Below are 21,001 nucleotides of genomic sequence, written 5' to 3'. Positions count from 1 at the left end.
GGCAATTAATTCACTTGATGTTTTTGAACCAAGAGTATGAACCTAATACGTTGAGCAAGTGACTAACATCGATTTCTCGTAGAAACAATAATCTGTTGATTATCTTTAAAAAACTAAAAAAAAGTGATACGATTACGATTATATTAAATTATATTTTTTTTTCGACCATGACCGATCCTAATAACATCATAATATAAGCCACCACAGAATGAAAGTTTGTATTAACAGATTTTGTTTTTACGCGAAATGGATGCCAGCCACATGCTCTGACCTATTAGGTCCATACCCTGACGCAAACACACATTGAAAACAATATGTGTGTTTGTCAGACCCAGGGTTCGAACCTGGGACCCACGGCGTTATAGGCCGACGCTTAAGCCGCGCGGCCATCGTGGGTGTTAACCATTATTTTTACTAATAATTATTGGTGTATACATACATTGGGATGAATGTCCCGCCTTCCAGGGGCACATAACCGGAAAAAGAAAGCATGCAATTTGAGACATCTTATACTTAATTTAATTTAATTAATCAATCCGTATCTAAATACATTAAAAAAATTTTTTTTTATTAAAGTTAAAGGCAAACTTACAAAAACTACAAAATGCGGATTACTTAAAGGATCCTATCATAATCGTTATCTTACACATTATTTTAAGGTTATGTTTATTGATTAATGCAACGTAAATAATTTTGAAAAATTCATAGTTTTGATGTACTTATCTATTTTATATTTATTTAAAAAAAAAAATCGATTGTTCTGTGTATAACTTGAAACTCTTTGTAAATAAATAATAATTATGAATACCTTCCACCCAAGCCTGCTGACGATGCTCCGTTAACGGCCCACATGCTCAGCGTACGTCAAAATGGAGCTTTTATGCTATTTTCAAAGCATGATCCTGGACATTCCTCAAACGTTATAGATAATCTATTTACATAATTTTTAAGCCTTATTATCCTTTACATTTATTTTAAACATTTGATGACTGCATAAAGTATTTTTATTACATAAAATAGTATTCTTTTAAACCTCTCGCTCTAATGTTTTAGAATATAGTCATATTTCAGTACGCCCATGTTAAGACTTTTTATATTTATTAATTTTTAAAAGCATTTATAAAACCATTAGTAAAATTTTTGTTGACATTATTATAGTGAAATATTTACAATAAAAAATTGTATTGATAATCTCTGTGATCCCAAATTTGACAAGAATTTGGCATTTTATTATTCAAAAAATGGGCAAGATTTACACATTTAAAGATACTATTTTATGTAATAAAAATACTTTATGCAGTCATCAAATGTTTAAAATAAAGGTTAATAAGGCTTCAAAATTATGCAAATAGATTATCTACGACGTTTAAGGAATGTCCAGGATCATGCTTTGAAAATAGCATAAAAGCTCCATTTTTACGTACGCTGAGCATGTCCCCCCTTAACTCTGTACTTACAATTAGATTATAATCATTGTTTTGTAAAGCAATTTATATTATTTCTCCTGGTCTATGTCGTGTGAAAGATTTTTTTCAAACAGTCGTATTTTCGTCACTAGAGTGATGTCTCTATTACATAATACATAATATTACACTTCTCCTTGGTGCATATGGTGTGCCGCTACTGGGAGTCATACAATATCAAACTTGTATAAGTACATGTACTGTATCATTGAAACATCAGAAATAACTTTAATGACATAGTATGCACTAGGATGTATGTATATTATGCTCATAAGTAGGTACAGGTAAGTAATGCTATTTTCAATGATCAGTTTGATTTTTTATAGTGCCCTTTCAATATTAGGGTTTGCAATACCGAATCAGAATACCAATATCGGTATTTCGGTATTTCCTATTGGATATCGGTATTAATACCGGTATTCATGAAATATATTATAGAAAAAAACAGAAGTATATACTAATAAACATAGATATAAAAATCTCTTTAAATTATTAATATTCTATATCAAGAAATATCTGAATTGGTACATATTATAATATGTAAACCTTCAAAAATACCGATAAAGGTAAAATATGGTGATGCTGATGTTTGTCCTGTTAAATCTTTTATGTTAATTACGAGGGTGGGTCAATAAGTCCTTAGAAAAACCGACAGGTGGCGCGACTAGTACTGTAAGCGGTTTGTTTTCATGCAGCGGCACTAAGTTTCAATCAGATTGGTCGGGTTGTTGTGTGTTTCTCGTACATTTAAAAAAAAAATTTGCTTGTTTACAAAAATGGAGAAAATTGAGTTTAGAGCTGTTATTAAACATTTTAATATAAAAGGGTTAACAGCAAAGGAAATAAAAAATGAGTTGGATTTAGTTCACGGCACATCTGCTCCTTCACTTGCAACTATTTATAACTGATTAAATGAATTTAAGCGTGGTCGTACATCAACAAAGGATGAACCACGCTCAGGACGTCCTGTAGAGGTGACTACACCAGAAATGATCAATAAAATCCACGATATGGTGTTAAGTGACCGAAGATTAAAGTTGAGTGAGATAATTGAGGTTACAGGGATCTCAAAAGGTAGCGTCATTTCTATTTTACATGACAAATTGGGCATGAAAAAAAATTCTGCAAGATGGGTGCCGCGTTTGCTCACAGTCGACAATAAACGCAATAGGGTGGTGGCCTCTAAAGCCCTGTTGTCGCTCATGCAACGCAATCCGGATGAATTTTTTCGTCGCTTTGTGACTGTAGATGAAACATGGATACACCACTATACTCCCGAGACGAAAGAACAGTCAAAGCAGTGGATTGCGAAAGGCGAACCATGTCCAAAGAAGGCGAAAACCGTAAAATCAGCTGGTAAGGTTATGGCTACTGTATTTTGGGATGCACGTGGAATTATTTTCGTTGACTATTTGGATAAAGGAAAAACAATAACAGGGGATTATTATGCATCTTTATTGGACCAGCTAAAAAACAAAATTGAAGAAAAACGGCCTCATTTAAATAGGAAAAAAATCCTCTTTCATCAGGACTATGCCCGTGTTCACACATGTTTACGATCAATGGCTAAAATTGAAGAATTGAAGTTCGAATTGGTCGACGACCCACCGTATTCGCCAGATTTAGCCCCCAGTGACTTTTTCCTTTTCCCAAACTTAAAAAAATGGCTAAGTGGACAACGTTTTTTTTCAAATGAAGAAGTCATCGATCGGACAAATGCTTATTTTGAGGACCTTCCGAAAACTTATTTTACTGACGGTTTAAAAAAAATTGAGAAACGTCTAACCAAGTGTATTGAGCTCCAAGGAGATTATGTTGAGAAATAAAAAAAAATAAATAAAAAAAAAACTGTTTTAATGCTTTTTTCTAAGGAATTATTGACCCACCCTCGTAATACATTTTGTTTCCACTTTCAATAAAGAATACCTATATCGGTATTGTCTGATTTTTAAAACCGGTATTTCGGTATCGAAAAAACTGGAATAGCGGTTTTGAAATACTGGTATTGCAATCCCTACTTTCAATATAGAAAAAAAATCATCCATCTAATATGCACAGAATAAAATGGTCTACGTTTTTAAGTCTCGTAATTATTATTTTATTTTCGTGACTAGGAATTGCAATTTTATTGTGCGATCACGTCTGGTATGAAAATATCCAGATAACATTATACGATAGGTAGGTACCTAAATTATAAAACTCAGTGACGTCCCGTTGGGGTAGGCAGATTGAGCATCGCTTGGGGGCGGCAAATCGAGGAGAATCATTAAATATATATAGGAATAAATACCTAAACTTACTATTAACGGAAATACATTTCCATTAAAAAAATCAGCTCACTGGTTGGAAACAAAATGTATTAATTAGCATAAAAGGTTTAACAAGACTGTATTTTTGTCGTCGGGTTCGCGATCTCTAGTTTACTTCCGTTGTCCTTCACTCCTTGATGACCAGCAATGATACGTGCAGATTTGCGAATTATATTTGAATTATAGGTAGGTACATACTTAGGTACCTAATCAATTTATCCAAATATTTTTGCCAGTCATTCGCGAGTTTTAAAAGTTGTCAGGTGTATTTTTAAATGTATCTGAAACCGTGGACTCGCAATATTGTCTATTGAAGTAGGATGACATTTAAATTAAATTCTGTGGCATATATTTTGTTAATAATGTATTTCTTAGATATTGAAGTCATGAAAGGATAATAAAAATACTGTATAATGGGGTGGCATTTTGACGCTGACTAGGGGCGGCATTTTGTCTAGGGACGTCACTGATAGAACTAGAGCTTGTGCATACTTTACATGCATTGCAGTGGCAAGGGGTGGAGAGGCTATTAAGATTCGACATAAATAATGCACACTAAACTTTGTCAGCTATAGGTACTTACTTATTTGTTCTCGTTGAATTAAGAATACATATTTAGTTTTTTTTTACTCCACGATGACCGCGCGGCAAGCGTCGGCCTATTAGGTACATCGAGGGTCCCGTTCGAATCCTGGATCTGGAAAGTACACATATTGTTTTTCAATTTGTGTTTGAGTCAGAGTATGGACCTAATAGATACGTTGAGAAAATGGCTGACTTCCATTTCTTGTAAAAAACAAAAATCTGTTAACACAAACCTCCACTCTGTGGAGGCCCATATGATCGGACATGACCGGAACATCGAATTGTTATTAATTTTTTAAGGTCTGCCTAAACCAAACCATAATCAATACAAATATTCTTCTATCTATAAAATAAGTACCTAAAATTATGTGTGGTTTAATTGAATTTTAAATACTAACAAACACTATCTAATCATTGTAGTCTTAGTTCAATGAAAACAAATATGTTTCACTGACAAAGTTTAGTGTGCACTATTAATAATTCATGTCGGATCTTAACACTCTACAATCTACATCCATCTTTCGTTACTGATGCATTGTAATACGTAACGAAATGAATAAATAAATATATGTCGCACCCCCAGTAAGATACTGTAGTAAGTCAAAAATTGGCATTTTGCAGGAGAGCCATTTGAAGTTTCAAATATTCTTTGTAAATACAGGAAAAGTCTGAATGTAAAAATTATTACTCATTTTTATGGAAAAACATGATCTATTTTCAACTGTATTCATCATTTTTCTCTAAAACATATACAAACGGAGATATTTGAATATTTCTGAGTTACGACTGTATTTTATTAGGATATTTGAAAATTTCATGGTAAAATTTGAATCAACTCAATACTTTCTATGTAAATTTCCCTACCATCACTCTAATAATTTCAACTAATTTGTTGGGCAATGTAAAGGAAGGTTTTCAAAATATTCAGTTATGGTAGAATCTTTAAAGATTTATTGAAAAAAAAAAGAAAAATACAATTATTAGTTCAAAACAACAAAAAAATACTTAATTATTTTATTTAATGGGAAAATAAAAAATTTACATACGATTTTTAAATTTTAAACATCACTTGGAAGAGAAGCAAAAAAATCATAATAAAATTCACGATGTTAAGCGGTGCAGAGAGAAAGCAAATCCTTCTTTTTAATTGTCGTTATTTTTTGCCACTCTTGATATGCTTTGGATAAATTGAGACCATCCATTGGTAACGGTTTACCTATTAGCTGTTGTCGAACATTCAATTTCCTACGTTCTTCATGATAACTGGTTTTAAAAAAAATAATGTATGGATAGTCTCTGTCTAATTTTATAACTTTAATCTTCTGCCACAAAACTTTTTCTCCATTTTCATCCGTGTTGTAATTTTTACCGATTTCATCTGCTAGTTTTTTCATGTTGAGAAAATTATTTGTCGTCATGGGTTTAACTATGTATGGTTGTCCTGTTTTCTTACTTGTTTGTACAATGGAAATCATTTGGCTGGGCACAAATATTGGTCCACTTTTTAGAGCCCTAGTCTTCTGCTGCTCAATTGTAGAATGGTCAATATCGCCTTCATTTTGTTTATGCCCGGTGACCAAAAACTTATGAGAGATCGTTTTATTTTTTTGTGAATTCCCAGTGGCATATAAATACATTGCAGCAATGTATTTATTTTTATTCTACCCAGCACAATCGTCACTGTAAAAAATAAAATGCTCATTGTGGTGATATTTTTACATGCATTGTAATCGAGTACACAGCTACCAATTTCATTGGATCCTCATGCAGCTTGACTCTCGTCCCACATGTATCAGTTTGCAATATTTTCAGTGATATTATAGACTGTAAGATTGTACATTGCCAAACTTTCGTTAATAATAGAAAGTTGACACATTTCCGCAAGGAAGCGGTAAAACAGCCTGCAAATCATATACAGCTACATTAATGACGCTATTTTGGCCATTAGTTCGGGACTCTGCTACGTCTTTGGTCTTTTCATCCCTTGCCTCTTTTTTCCAGGTTGATGTGTCTCATATTTTTCTTGAAGTTGTTTTTTTTTCATCTAGTGAAGAATTATTGTATAGGTCGCATTCAACGCACAAATCTTTTTTAGGCTTAAAGAAGCCAATATTAATTTCTTTATTAAATATGGATGCGTATAATAGTGTTCTTTTCCAAATGGCATATTGCTGTCAGTTTGTTGTTTTTTGTATAACCGATACATTTCAGCAATTGTTAATTTACCATCTAAATACAATTTAGACGCCTGTGCACGCAAATAATGTTACTCGATCACTGGGAAAGACTTAATGTGAGCTCTTATATAATTTTTTAAATCATCATCAATTTTGTTGTGATTGCCATGATGAACTCTTTGTTCTGGAATTGGCGTTCCGGAAAGGAGATCTCTTGTTTTCCACGCAGTGGAGCAGTACCTTTCACTCACCCCATATGTGTTGATAAAGTATTTTTTCCATAGTTTTTTTTATTTTACTTCTATTTAATTGAAGTTGATAACAAAAATTGTTGCCTCTGCTGCTTCCAGTTTTTTTGTTTGAATACTTTGGAACAATGATATCCATGCAACTAGTAAGAAAATTACGCTGTATCTCAAGATATTCCTGTAACAAAGTTACAACAGTATTTTTTTGAAAAGTATTGTTTTAGTTTTTTAGAAAGCTTCTTGTAAAATACTGTCGTAACTTAGTTACAACACTATTTTATTATCGATTTAACAGTTTTCGGAAAGTAATGTACTGTATTAAGTGCTTTCTTTCTGACACTATTTGAGTTTGAGATACGACGGTATTTTATTAAAATAGCAAAAAAAATACGAATCCAACCACATCCATAACTCGAAAACGCCAAATTCAGACTTACGACAGTATTTTACTGGGGGTGCGATGTGTTTATTTTATATAATAATAGCTTTTGAAATCCAAAGCTCATACATTTTGATGTTTGAATCACACATTATATTGCAGTAATTAATATTAGGGATTAGGAGATTTGAGTGTTTACAGTACGACTGACAATATTTGTGTACGTACATACCTAATATCCTCAGACACGTATTTCATAATAATTTATTCTCATTGAAAGCAGAGAAAATATCACGAGACGGAATACCTAAATCAAAAAGAAACTGCTTCCAATATTTAATAGGTGATAAATAATATGAGAGAGGAACTTAAAGGAGAGAAGATAAAACAAATACAGCGCATCTGCGCCGAAGAAATGTATATTATCTGGCACAGTACCTAGTTAATTTGTTTGAGGCTGGGCTTAATTGCAGTCAATTGGATCAACTGACTGAAGTAAACGAATGTGGTCCAATCCAAGAAGATGACTAGATATTTAGCAAAGTAGATATTATAGTCATTCCAGTGGGCATGACTCAAACGCTTACTTAATCACATAGAATGTTGGTTGCGCCAAGCGTGTTATCAATTATCATACTTGTCTTACTCATGGTGTGATGGATCATGTCCATGGCTGTTTCTACCTGACGATAGATTTGAGGCATTGGAATCATTGCTTCTCTAAACTAGGGATTCCCAACCAGTGACGTCTCTAGACAAAATGCCGCCCCTAGGCAGTGCCAAAATGCCGCCACATTTTTTTGTTATGCAGTACTTTATATCATCTTTTCATGACTCCAATAACTAAGAAATGTGTTGTATGGATACATTACTAACAATATATCGTCTCTGTTCTGGCAGAACACACTAACTGGAGAATACTAGTTTTGAGTAATTTGACTCTGAAGTTGTTAAAATGTTTGAAATGGTCTATCATGTGAGTTTATTAAGTAATCGTAAAAAGGATGACTTTAAAATAAAGACTGTTTATTTATTAAGAAGGTTTCCAGACGGTAAAGTTTGAAATAAGGAACATTTTGGTATAACTAACTCAGTATGTAATTTTTTCGAATTAGTGTCTTCTGCCAGAACAGTGACGATATATAGGTACCACTAATCTAACTTAAATGCCATCTCTGCTTCAATAGACAATATTGCGAGTTTAGTGTTTCAGATAGGTACATTTAAAAATACACTTTACAACTTTCAAAACTCGTGATTGACTGGCAAACATATTTGGATACATTTTGAATTAGGTATGCACGTGTCACTGCTGTTTACCAAGAACGTGACTTCCAAACACAACGGAAGTAAACTAGACATCGCGAACCCGACAAGAAAATCCTGTTAAAACTTTTACAGTACCTATTTAATACATTTTGTTTCCAACCAGTGAGCTGATTTTTTTAATGGAAAGATATTTCCGTTATTACTAAGTTTAGGTAGCTATTTCTATATATAGCTAGTAATTCTCCTCGATTTGCCGCCCCCAAGCGACGCTTAATCTGCCTACCCCCACGGGATGTCACTGTTCCCAACCCCGTGCCCGATGAGCGATTCGTGTGCATCTCCCACTATTAGACCGCGATACTTATTAAATAGTATGTGATTCGAACTCATTTTTGCAACTGCATTAGACGACATGTTTATATTGTCTGGCTACTCTGCTAGAGCACGCACAGGGAGACGACAACTTTAACTCTGACCTCTCATTTTTACTTGTCTTCTCTTCGTGTGCCATTGTGATTGCGATTGTCGCACCGATTTGGATCGGAACAGCAAAAATTCTTCTGCTTTTCTTTGTCTCCGTCACCATCACTATCTTACCAATGGCACGTTTGTTTACTAACAGGAATATCATCATTCATCCTCTCTTAATTATGAGGCACTGGCCAATGAAATGTAATGGCAAAGATCACACTGACTTTGAGATTTTTAAACGGAGGATTTGGAGAACGTTTACTTTGTATGTATGAGGCAACCGTGATTCATTTTACAGAATATCAACAATAATTTTTATATTTTTAAATAATTGTATTGTGTATTACTTATTACATATTTCCAACTATAAATTTGCTATAGGGTACAAAAAGGTTGGGAGAATCTAAAGTGTTTCATTTACCGCGGCGCCGATAAGTCCACGCATGGTCAGTCTTACAAAATACGCACATATTCTATTGTGTCACACACATTTAAAAACTTAATAGGTACTTACGTAAAATTTTATTTTTCCTATGTGTTACAAATAATATAATAAACCATTTCTTTTATTCAACGAATAATACACAAGATTTTGATAATGTAACATTCCATATATTGAACATACATAACTTGAAAACACCAGCTTAAAACACAAGTTTAAATTGTCGTAATTAGATAGGAGGCTCGTAGCATAATTGGTTAATGCACAGTTGGCGCGATACCAGTGGTTATATGGGTTCAAATCACGTCGAGCATCGTATTTTTTTCAAATATGATTTTTTCTAGCGGGTACCTATAGTATATCTGCGGGTCTATTCTATACAAAAGGCGACTATCGACCGCTAACGTGCTAACGTGATAATGTGTTAGTATTTGTTACATACATTTTATATTGAAATATTATAATTGTAATTGTATTGTAATCAGTTAATCAGTCGAAACTGTCTCTCTCTCGCTCTCTCTCTATCGCTCATGCTCTAAATTTTAGCACAGGCAGGGGGCAAGCCGTTAAAATATATCATTTATTGCAACAATTAATACCGGCTAATTGTAATTGTTACAATACGTGTTAATAATTTGATACAAACATACCCTAGTTAGTGGTTTTAGCGGACGAAAGCAGCCTTTTGTATAGAATAGACCCGCTGAGGTGTTTTCAAGTTATATATGTTCAAATAATATAAGGTTTGTTTACTAATAAAAGTAATCACATTGTTCGAATTTAAAAAATAAAATACAAATGAGAAAAGAAACTAATATTGAAACCAACCATGTGTTGTTTACCACAGTTAATAATTTGTGGACTTGTAGGTTTTTGAAAATAGATCCTTATTTTATCCAGGCGCCTAAGCGTCGTCTTCAAAAAAAATGTCTTCGCGATTATTAACCTCTAGTGAACGTGTTTTGTGATGACGCCGATGTTAAAAAAAAAACCTATTTTACTTTTCATAACGATATTACAAATGCTTTCATAAAAATATGACATATTATAAGCACATCGAAGCAAGTCTATATTATTTTGAATTTAGAATTTTTTTCTAGGTTGGCTACACTGGATAATAATGGCACCTATTATGACATTAGAACATTTTTTTTAAAGTGTAGGTAGGTAGGTACCTATCTAAAAGTCAGCTCGCACATTTAAAATTAAAATACTTACTAACATGCTATGTTGTCCTTCACCAATGGAGATTGATACTTATTGGTACATAATAAATATAATATGCGATTTAAATCGTATAATATGATTAATTATAAATGATTAAAGTTTCCCCATTCGTTTTCAACAGCTGAGCAGAACAATTTGAAACGTAAAAATATTATTATAGACCATGCGAAGGCATTTTTTCACTACAAACCTCCATAATCACCTAAATAATTATTTTCTTTTGTGATTACAAAACTTTTCTTGTACACGCATGCGAAAAGAACAATACATACCATGGACTACTTAAACATACCTATATTATAAGAAGCAATGTTTCATATTATACATCCAAGTACTTTTATAATTGTTTTATATTGTTGTATTTGAAAAGTACAACTATTCATTACGTGCACGACATATTATTACTACAAGACGAGAGCCATGCGCACAGACAACCACTAGCACACCCACCAGTGGTTGCCGCACGCTAAAAAATGGATTTCTCCTACTGATTAGCGTGAGTCGTGGCAACCACCAGTGGCTATGAATAATGATTGCGTTTGCGCACTGGTTTATGATCAGGAATGATAAGTACCATCTGATAACGGAGAATGCAACGAAAATATAAATGTGTAAAACATGAAATTTTATTTTGAATCTCTCATACATATTGCTTTACTCTCCAAAATAATTTATAATGACGAGGAATGAGCTTAAGTTAATACTGAGGCTAAGAACAGGGCACACCATGGGCAAAAGATTTGATGTCCTCATGGGAAGAAGCGAATCGCAACTCTGTGATGAATGTCATGTTTTAGAGGACATTGTACATATAGCACTACAATGCCCTAAATATGAACTTCACAGAGTACAGCTGCGAATTACGGATATCTATGAGAATGTCGACGAATTGAAGGGTGTCCTGGCGGTGGGTAAGACGGAAGAGCTAGGCAAAATTGGAAAGTTATTTAACAGAATAGGAGTGAGGACCTGATCGACGGATCCCCTTCTAGAAGAGAAGACGCGATATGACAGTGAGTCGCAGTCAAAGTCTCGGAAAAATCACAAAAAAATATAGTGCCTGTACACGTGCATGGATTTACTGGCATTAATGTTGTCTAAATTAAACCATCGCGATAATAACCGTTACACGCAAAAGTGCCGACTGTTTTGCCAATCTCATTCTTCAGGCGTAAGCGAGACGCGTTGTTGCCATTGTATGGTGCTAAACGTCAAAATGCTCTGCGCTGTGTATTTCGTATTTTTTTCAGCAGGTTCCCCACTATCGTTCTACTGCGTAGGGGCAGATATCGCAGAAGTTCCAACTATCGCGTGAAAATTCAGAAGCCGCTAAACTTTTTGATCCATGCATGCAATCTTGCAACTTGTACGATAATACGTGTTTACACGTGCATTTTCTTGATATGGCCGCGATAATACATACTGTCAGCAGTAAATGTATGCACGTGTAAACGGGCTATTAGGACGTACGGCATTGCCACTATAGTAAAATTAATATACGAAAGATACAATTTACTGTAAATTTACGTTAAAATAATTAATAGATAGGTAGGTACCTATGTATCTAAAAACAGTAATAAGAAAGAAAGATAATCCAAAGATAAACTTACAATTGAATAAAATCTGTTCTAAAATATTCGTCTATTGAATAAATTCGTGTTTTTTTAGGTAAAAGTTCTCAGGGACGCGCCAAGGGTTGGCTGCAGCCCAGATGCCAACCAAAAATTTCCCCCCGCCCCCAAATATTTCTTTTATTGGAAATATGACAGAAGCCAAGGAAAACTTGAAAGTATTACGTATATGTCTATGATAAAAATGCGCCTTTTCCGTCATCAAATTCATTGATTGTAATTGTTTTTTTTATGGTATCATTATACATTTGGCGCGCCCCTGAATGATCTGCCTACTAGAGACACTTAGCGTGGAATATGAAGCTTGCAATTTAATTTTAGAATTTAAACAGTAATAAGAAAAATTAATATTTTTGTCAGTCAGACATATAGGTACCTACGTACAATTAGTACATAGTTTTAATGCATTTTATATATATTTTGTAAAATATTTTTTTTTTTAAAGTTTTTTCTAAAAAATAAAAATGTATAAATTTAAACCCTTTTTACCATAATATGACCACAATATTTTATGTAGGTAAATCAAAGGGATTTAAAGTTCGATGTTTTTAAAATTAAATATACAATACACTTAATATATACTTACCTACTAAAATGCTCACATTTTTATAACTTTTTTCAATAATATTTGTAGGTAGGTACCTAACTAAGTTAAAAATATTTTTCTTTTTAATAAATTGCAAGTTTTGTATTTTTTTTGTTGTGTCTCTGTAGGCGTAGCTTTCACCTCAATTGCAAGTTGGTCTTTTTCCGCTAGGTGCGTCTGGTAGGTCAAGTTAGTATTCACCTTAACTTGACATCGATTGTATTTATATCACTAATCGAGTTTCGGTAATCCCCAACCCAAAAATTTATGACAAATCGAACGACTCAAAAATCGTACACTATTATTGTAACACCGTGATAATAATTATTATTTATTTGAACTTATGCTATATTTGTTTATTATTACAGTGCCTTCGGCTTTGGGCTGCCAAGAGTGTACAAAGAAAGAAAAGGAGTACTGCGCTGGCTCACAAGTTATGAGCGACCATTGCTGTTGTGATAAAAGATACTCAGGTAAATAATGAATGCCATTAATTAAATTTTAAATACATTACATATAGTGTTGCCATCTTTTTCTATGCTGATTATATATAGGACAATAGCATAAAAATTATAGTATTTCTGAAAAATAATATATAGTAGAGGAACATTTTTCGTCTTGAAACCTTTAAAATATAGTATTTTGGTATATTTGGCGTAAAATTATAGTATTTTACATTTTTCGCGAAATTAAAATTATAGTATTGTACAATAATTATGGTACGGTTGGCATCACTGAATTTACATACCAATAATAGAATATTTTATTATTATGCATTTGGTACAGTGCCATCTTTTAAAAATATACAATAGTTGATATCAGTAAAGCTTCTGTAATAAATATATAGATGTCCAATATTGAATATTTCATTATAAGAGCTTATTCTACCCCAGCGAGGCTATTCTAACATATTGTCACTTAACTCCAAAAGCAATAAAAAATGTGATAAAGATATCAGTTTCATCACTTTGCATTTATACTGTAGGTTATGTTCGATTATTGTTTGATGTTTGTTTACAAATTTCGCTTCAGGTAGGAAAGCCATAGAGATATGCTACACGAGCACACATGAACTTGATTTCATACGACATGCGTACCAACTTAAATTTTCGCTGTGTTACTAATTATTGTAGATAACTTGTTCTTGTTCATGGAATAGGTTCCATGTTAATTTGTAGCAATGAAAATAACAGAAACTTGCTACTGTATTAACTATTAAGAACAACTCTGCAGGGTCTCCATACTGACAGATTTAACAGTAACGGAAATACATATTATGAATACTTAAAATTATTGTTAATTTCAACCATTTGTTCCAGAGGCCTTCCCATATGTGCCCCACACTTGTTACCTGGGAGCAGTGAGGTGCACGACGGTAGCTAGCGACTGCGGCGAATATGCAAGACTCCGAACATGTTGCTGTGATAAGCACTTGGCTGTTAAATGTAAGGACTTTAATATACTAACTTATTATATATTATGTGTATTCCAGATGCCGCCAAAGAGTGCGACACTTCGTACCCTTGTAGCACAACTTCAAGGGTTCTGTCCTAGAGGTGGCAGGTTATATAAAAGTATGATGAAGCAGGCTAGTATGTGGAAAAAGTATGGCGAGGCAGGCTGGTAATCAATTTGCGGCAAGATTTCCACATTAACATTATATCATATGATTACGTTATAATGACCAAAGTAAATCCTCCGTGATGCCCTGCATTTTTTTTATCGAGTCGCTAGTTCTCGTAAGTTGTTGACTATTGGTGGCCTGCTTCATTCAGTTGTATGAGAAAGCCGATTCCTTGCCCCTCTTTATATTTAATACCTCTATGGTTCTGTCACTGTGGCCGAATCTCTCTCACCCTGCAGCGATGCTACAAAAGCGATCTACTGACGGAAGTGGCACGAACTTGTGTTTGCCCTATACTATAGACACGTAATAATGTTCATATGAGAAGTGAAATAGCTGACCATTCTATATTACATTCAGTTATATCATAGACGGTATGGGGCTAGTGCTCTGCAAGTCGGTGCGTGAGAATGAACATTTACAGACATTCTACATGCAATAACAACAATTGCAATGAACAATCATGGAAAATCACAACAGTTAACACAATTAAGTAAATTACCATTGTCTGAAGGTCCCCATTTTCTCTTTTTAATTTACAATAATGTAAATGCATTCAAATTGATATTGATATGAGAGGATATTGACCATAATCTTATTGCAATTTCAATCAAACTGAAAACCCTTTGGAATCGCTGTTAACCTTATCACTGCCAGCCAATTTTTACTAGGTGGACACTTGTAGGCCAGCTATTTTCGGAATAAAATAAATCCTTTATAAAATATGAAATAAGAACGGAATGCTAAATATTTGTGAAAACTTAGCAACACAACGTGTTTATCAAGTTTATCGTGAATATTTTCACATTAAAATGATAAATATTGTTTAGAAAATATACACAGAATGTTTATTCAGAAGTTATGACGTTTACAAGAACCCACGAATATATTCGTCCGTGGCCTACGCGACATACATGCTTTGGCGAGTTAATTCGTCCGTGGCACGGATCAGGTTAATATAAAAATGCATTCCTACTACGTTTTGTTTCTTCTTGTTTCTAGTAGTTAAACCTCTAGATGCATTATTTCAATTGTTTTATTTTGTTGTTGCAGGGAAAGCTCAACTATCTAATACTGCTGCCATGAACTCATTGCCATTGAAACAAAGCTGGATCTTTATTTCTCTGACGACTCTACTCATCTCCCTTACGACATTACTTATTTCCAGTTAACAGTATTTTGTGTATGTTAATAATTGTATGGAATATGTGTAATTAATAGTATCCACCTATTCAAATGTTACCTATTATTTTTACAATGAATCACAGTTAACAAAATCCCATTGAATATTTTACCCACAGATGACATAATCCTTTGAATATTGTTTGTCTTTCATTTTATTCATAAACCTACAGTGTAACCCCGATTTTGAGTGTACGGAATTAACATTTTTCTACTATTTGCGGGTAGTCTCTGCAGTCCCATTTCAAGTTCGTACATTTAATTCCTGGCTTTATGTTTTTATTTAGTTTTTTCTGTAATATTCAAAATTCAACTAAAATTAAAAATTCAACTTATTTGAACGTGTTCAATTCAATACATGGCAATCATTTAAATAAATTCCTGACGGATGTGGAATGTAGATGATTTTATTTATAGACATGTCTACAGTTCCCAAGACCGATGTAAGTTTTTGGGGTTTTCGTTTGCACCAGGGCTCGAAAAGGAACGGAATGCACCGGAGCCCAGCTCCTTCTCTCAGCTCCTCTTATCCCTGAGATTATCGCTTCGTCTTGTGGAAACTATAAATCGACCGTCTAATCTATATCGTCCATATAATAAAAGAATCTAATATACTTATTTTTATAAAATGTTTACACTCGTAAATAATGTCTCACCAAAGAAAAACATTCTCGGTTTAATAGAATAGGAAAATTCTCGCAAATCAATACAAAAATAAATGTCTTTTTTTTAAATTTCAATACCAAATTTACGTTTTCACTTTAGTTCTGTTTTTTGATAGTCCGGTAAAAAACGAAAAATTGAGGTTTCACTGTAGGTATGTACCAATTATTGAAATAATTTTTAATAACCAACGATAAAATAGATGATAAATTCGTATGTAGGACATGCTTGTAACTATTATATTTTTAGAACTGTAAAAAGAAATTAATTATTTTTATAATAAATCAATCTGAGAGCTAGCATATTTGGCCCAACCAATTATCAAAACTTTATCTAAATCTAAACAACATGGCTAATGTGTTGTCCCGCCCTGACTTAAATTTTGCTTGTAACAATATTATTCATAGAAAAAGACTATCCGTAAAAAATATTTATATTGATATATTTTTTTTATAATAAATGAAATATTTTTCTAAATGTATCTCCTACATTTAATTTATTTTTTGACTTATTCTCTAAAGAACTTTCAAATGCCATATTCGATTGAAAAGTTCATCAAAATTTATTATTATTTTGATAATATCAGATTTTCAGCATAATATGCTGTGTAATATTGGATGGTTGTTTGGTAATTAATAATATAATAAAATTTTAAGAGGTCATTCAAGTCGAATTACATTTTTTTTTGTTAATACTTTCAGTAATTCAGTATTCATAATATTCAGAAATATCATGAAACATGTTGAACTTTTAAAATGTACGATAGATGTCATTGTAATTTTTCATAAGCAATTATTATTATAATATTATCAGCTTTACATACTTATTTTATTTTATAGGTTTGCCAACAGATAATTTAATAATCAATATTATAATATTGTCTCGTTTTATGTGACTAGAGATTAAAAATAAATCCAACTTAACCAGTGATTAAATGTATTGAAATATAAATTGTTTATAATGTATGATTTTTTTAAAGTAACCTGTTCTACCTGACAATAATTTCGCATACCGATCGGTTTGTGCACACATATTGTTAGTCCAGTGTTAACTGAAATTAAAATGATACCTTCATGTCGCCATCTGAGAAACTTTTTTACTTGATGGCACGCTGGGGAAATAAAATTTGTTTCGGCCCATCAAATGAAAATTCCTCCAAAAAAAATGTTTTAGCAGTAACAGAAATGTAGAAAACCATCTGTAATAGTTCCTGTTTTTTTTATTACATTTTTATTTCATTCTCTAAGATTTCTGGGTAAATTTGAAACAGCTCAATATGTTAAAAATTACACGCCTATTTACGATGACAGAGTTTATGTTTTTGCACTGTTCACTATGCTGATGTCTATTTTGCCTGCGATTTTCAATAATTGTTGATTGGAACATTCAGGTAATTCAAATTCGATTATCTAAAAATATACAAAACTGGACATAACTACAACGTAATTATGTGCACTAACCATAGGTGTATCGCCTATTGTCTCCATAATATCAAAGAATATGGTTTTCCTAAAGAAAATAAGTGAAATATTTACTGATAACGTACCGTAAAATCCATGGCATTAATGTTAACTATACACATTTTTTATTATCAATTTTAATCTGCAATTAAAACATCTATCTTCACTAAAATAATTAGTAGAAAAATACTAATAGGTATATTATTATTATAAATGTTTTATTTGTTTTTAGTAAGTTTCTTGTGACACCTGTTTAAAATTTTAATATTATACATAACAATATTTATTTGCCAACAGTATCAAAATATGATAAATTGTACTTATATGTTGTAGCTTCACAATACTCTTGGTTATTTAATGATAGATCACATTTTTTGTTAGCAGAGTTGACACCTGTGATTTAATTTATAAGATTATAATAAATTAAAATGTGATACTACACCATTTTTTTTATTTTATTTATTAATTCAACAGATTAGCGATATTATTCCACATGTCATCATCATCAGGGGCGCGACAACCTGGTGTGGGTCCTGGCCTCCTCCAACAGCTCCCTCCACCTGTCCCTATCCAATGTGGCCGCTTTCCAATTCGGTACCCCCAGAATACGGCAGTCACTGGCAGCTCCATCCAACCAGCGACTCTTTGGCCTGCCTCTTCTCCTACGCCCTATTGGATTGCTGGATATCGCTCTCTTTGCCGGTTCATTGTCATTCATACGGTGCACATGACTTAGCCATCGCAGTCTCCCAATCTTAATTGATTGAACTGCCCTGCAATCTTCGTACATCCCGTAGAGCTCAGCATTATGTCTTCTCCTCCAATTGGTGCCGTCACTGATCGGTCCATATATACGGCGGAGAATATTGAGCGCTTTTCCGCATGTTGGGTGATTGTTTAGGACGTTTAGGTGATCCATGCACAAATTCAACTCAGTGCGACTCTGACATTCAGAGTAACAACACGGCAAGCGGGTCTACATGTTGATTGTAGTACAAAAGGGTAAAAATTATAGTATTTCTGAAAAAAATTATAGTACAGAAACATTTTTCGTGTAGAATCCTTCAAAATTATAGTTGATTGGGCCGATTGTGGTGACCGTCATCCTTATTCCATACATGCTCAAATCTCCTTATTTATTATTGTCGCAAGACCAGACTACGAGCAATTACGGGTCAAGAATCGACCGTAATTGCAAAGGACATTCAGTCAGTTCAACGATACGACAGGTACGCGTAGCCGCACCGCGTAAACTACCGAGTGATTCAAAACATATCTGTTCGAACGTCGTTGCAATAAGTCTGGTACGGTTTGAGTCATAATTCATCAACCTCACATAATATCATCCATACAAGTGTATCGTCCGTTTACCGGTGCGTGAGTGCGTGAACACCGAACCAGTTGTTTGAGTGCGCGCCAGCCCTCTCAACATCAAAGGTCAGTGTCTAGCAACCCCCCCCCCCAAGAAAAAAATTATAGTATTTTACGATTTTCGCGGATTCAAAATAATGACATTGTACCTACCTATTATAATTATTACAGTACGGTTAGCAACACTGATTATGCAATAATAATTATTTTTAATTACAGTAAGTGATTTAGGAAAGAGTTACATTGATATTTTCGTGGATAAGTTGGCTGTTAGAATCAATGGTTTTATTAATTTTTTATCGTAGGGGGGCCTCAAAATCAGTCAGTGCGTCGGGCCTTTTCTACGTCACTAAACACGCCACTGAGAGCCAACGCTTAAAAATTAATTTAATTTTATATTTTACAAATAATATAGATAAATTAAAACTATTCGATCGGTTTTCTTCGCATTGGTTTTCAATGATAAGTATTATGACAACAGTATCGGTAAAAAAGATGGAGATCAGCGCATCTATTCTATACACAAGGCTGCTATCGAGGGTAGTTTATCATATTACGCATTGAGGTATTATAATTGTTTCAATAAGTTAGGCGTTCAAACTGCCACGATCAACGCATATACACAAGGCTGCTATCGAGGGTAGTTTATAATATTTATGTATTGAGGTATTATAATTGAAATAATAAGTTAGCCGTCTAAGCTGTCTATCTCGCTCTAAAAGTTAACACAGCCAATAGAGGTGCTATTAAAACATAGCACTTTTTGTAACAATTACAACCAACTTATTGTAACAATTATAATACATACAATGACTATGATAAACTACTCTTGATAGGTGCCGATAGCAGCCTTGAGTATAGAAAAGTAGTGAAGAATGGATTATTATGGTTTGGTTTTCGCAGGGTTTAGTTGAATTTTAAGAACTAACCAACACCATCTGTAAATAATTGTAGTATTATTTCCAGGAACTCAGAAATAATGGGAACTGAAATACCCAACGGGTAAGGCGATAGCAGGTAACCGTTTCGAGTAAGGAAGAATCGGTGTTAAACTTACACGCGTGTCAAGAATACGTTGTACTTCTAATACTGAAAACTGCTCTCGGTTTATGCATTTACGCTCATTTAATGTTGGTGTATTACACACACTATTGCACGTGCGTAATGCGTGCTTCATTTTTGTAGGACACTCACACATATAAAAACCCTGCTTCAACGTGCGGCGTATTGAATATAGCCGGATTCTATTTATTATCTATTCTGTGATTATTTCAATGAAAACAGATACGTATGACTGACAAAGTTTAATATGCACTATTTATGGCGGATCTTAACAGCCTACCTCCACCCTTCGCCACTGGTATAGAAATGCGCAGAGATTATTAGCCATCCAATGTAAGGAGATTAAGACAACCTGTCATTAAATCTGTGAATATACTAAGATGTTACTGAAATATTAAATGAAGACATCAGAGAAAGAGTGTGTACAATACTTATTATGGTCTGCTTCACAAAAGTGAAAACTTGTCACTTATGCATCTGTCGACAACCTTTTTTAGGGGTCACAGAAAGTAATCCGAAAATTATTGTATTGTGTATTATCTTTCTCCTATTCGGTCACGGCGCTGGCGCCTTCCTTATGTTGTAACTTGCGAGTTGAAGTCGACATGACGTCATATGACATCATTGTGACGTACTACCGGAGTGAGTCAATAGCATTCGAGAAATTAACGCTACTCTAACACTGGCGTTATTCATTGTCCCCATACACAAATAGGTATTTCAGCATAATAATATCTATAGTGAGCCATGTGCATTGGGCGGCTCGCCTTGATGCGTGTATTGAGCTTACGTCACAATTACGTCATGTTGTCGGGTGACATCATGTCACAAGTTATAACATAGGGCACCTGG

At 33.6% G+C, this 21,001-nt stretch overlaps 1 protein-coding gene across 1 annotated transcript in view; it reads left to right on the top strand.

The window, feature by feature from the left end:
- The window catches only part of LOC147071169 (uncharacterized), a 78,153-nt gene extending 61,903 nt beyond the window's left edge, over window positions 1–16,250 (top strand). The window contains exons 3-5 of the mRNA XM_085948262.1: window positions 13,156–13,260; window positions 14,107–14,232; window positions 15,465–16,250. Of these exons, the coding sequence (XP_085804388.1) occupies window positions 13,156–13,260; window positions 14,107–14,232; window positions 15,465–15,583 (350 nt within the window). The 3' untranslated portion in view covers window positions 15,584–16,250. The remainder of the gene's footprint in view (window positions 1–13,155; window positions 13,261–14,106; window positions 14,233–15,464) is intronic.
- Window positions 16,251–21,001: the final 4,751 nt, after the last annotated feature.

This window comes from Rhyacophila brunnea, unplaced genomic scaffold (genome assembly GCF_057557595.1).
Source record: "Rhyacophila brunnea isolate RB1 unplaced genomic scaffold, BYU_Rbru_1.0 scaffold_20, whole genome shotgun sequence".
Taxonomy (NCBI): Eukaryota; Metazoa; Arthropoda; class Insecta; order Trichoptera; family Rhyacophilidae; genus Rhyacophila; species Rhyacophila brunnea.
Note: the sequence above shows the minus strand (reverse complement) of the source record. Positions and strands in the feature narration are given on the sequence as shown.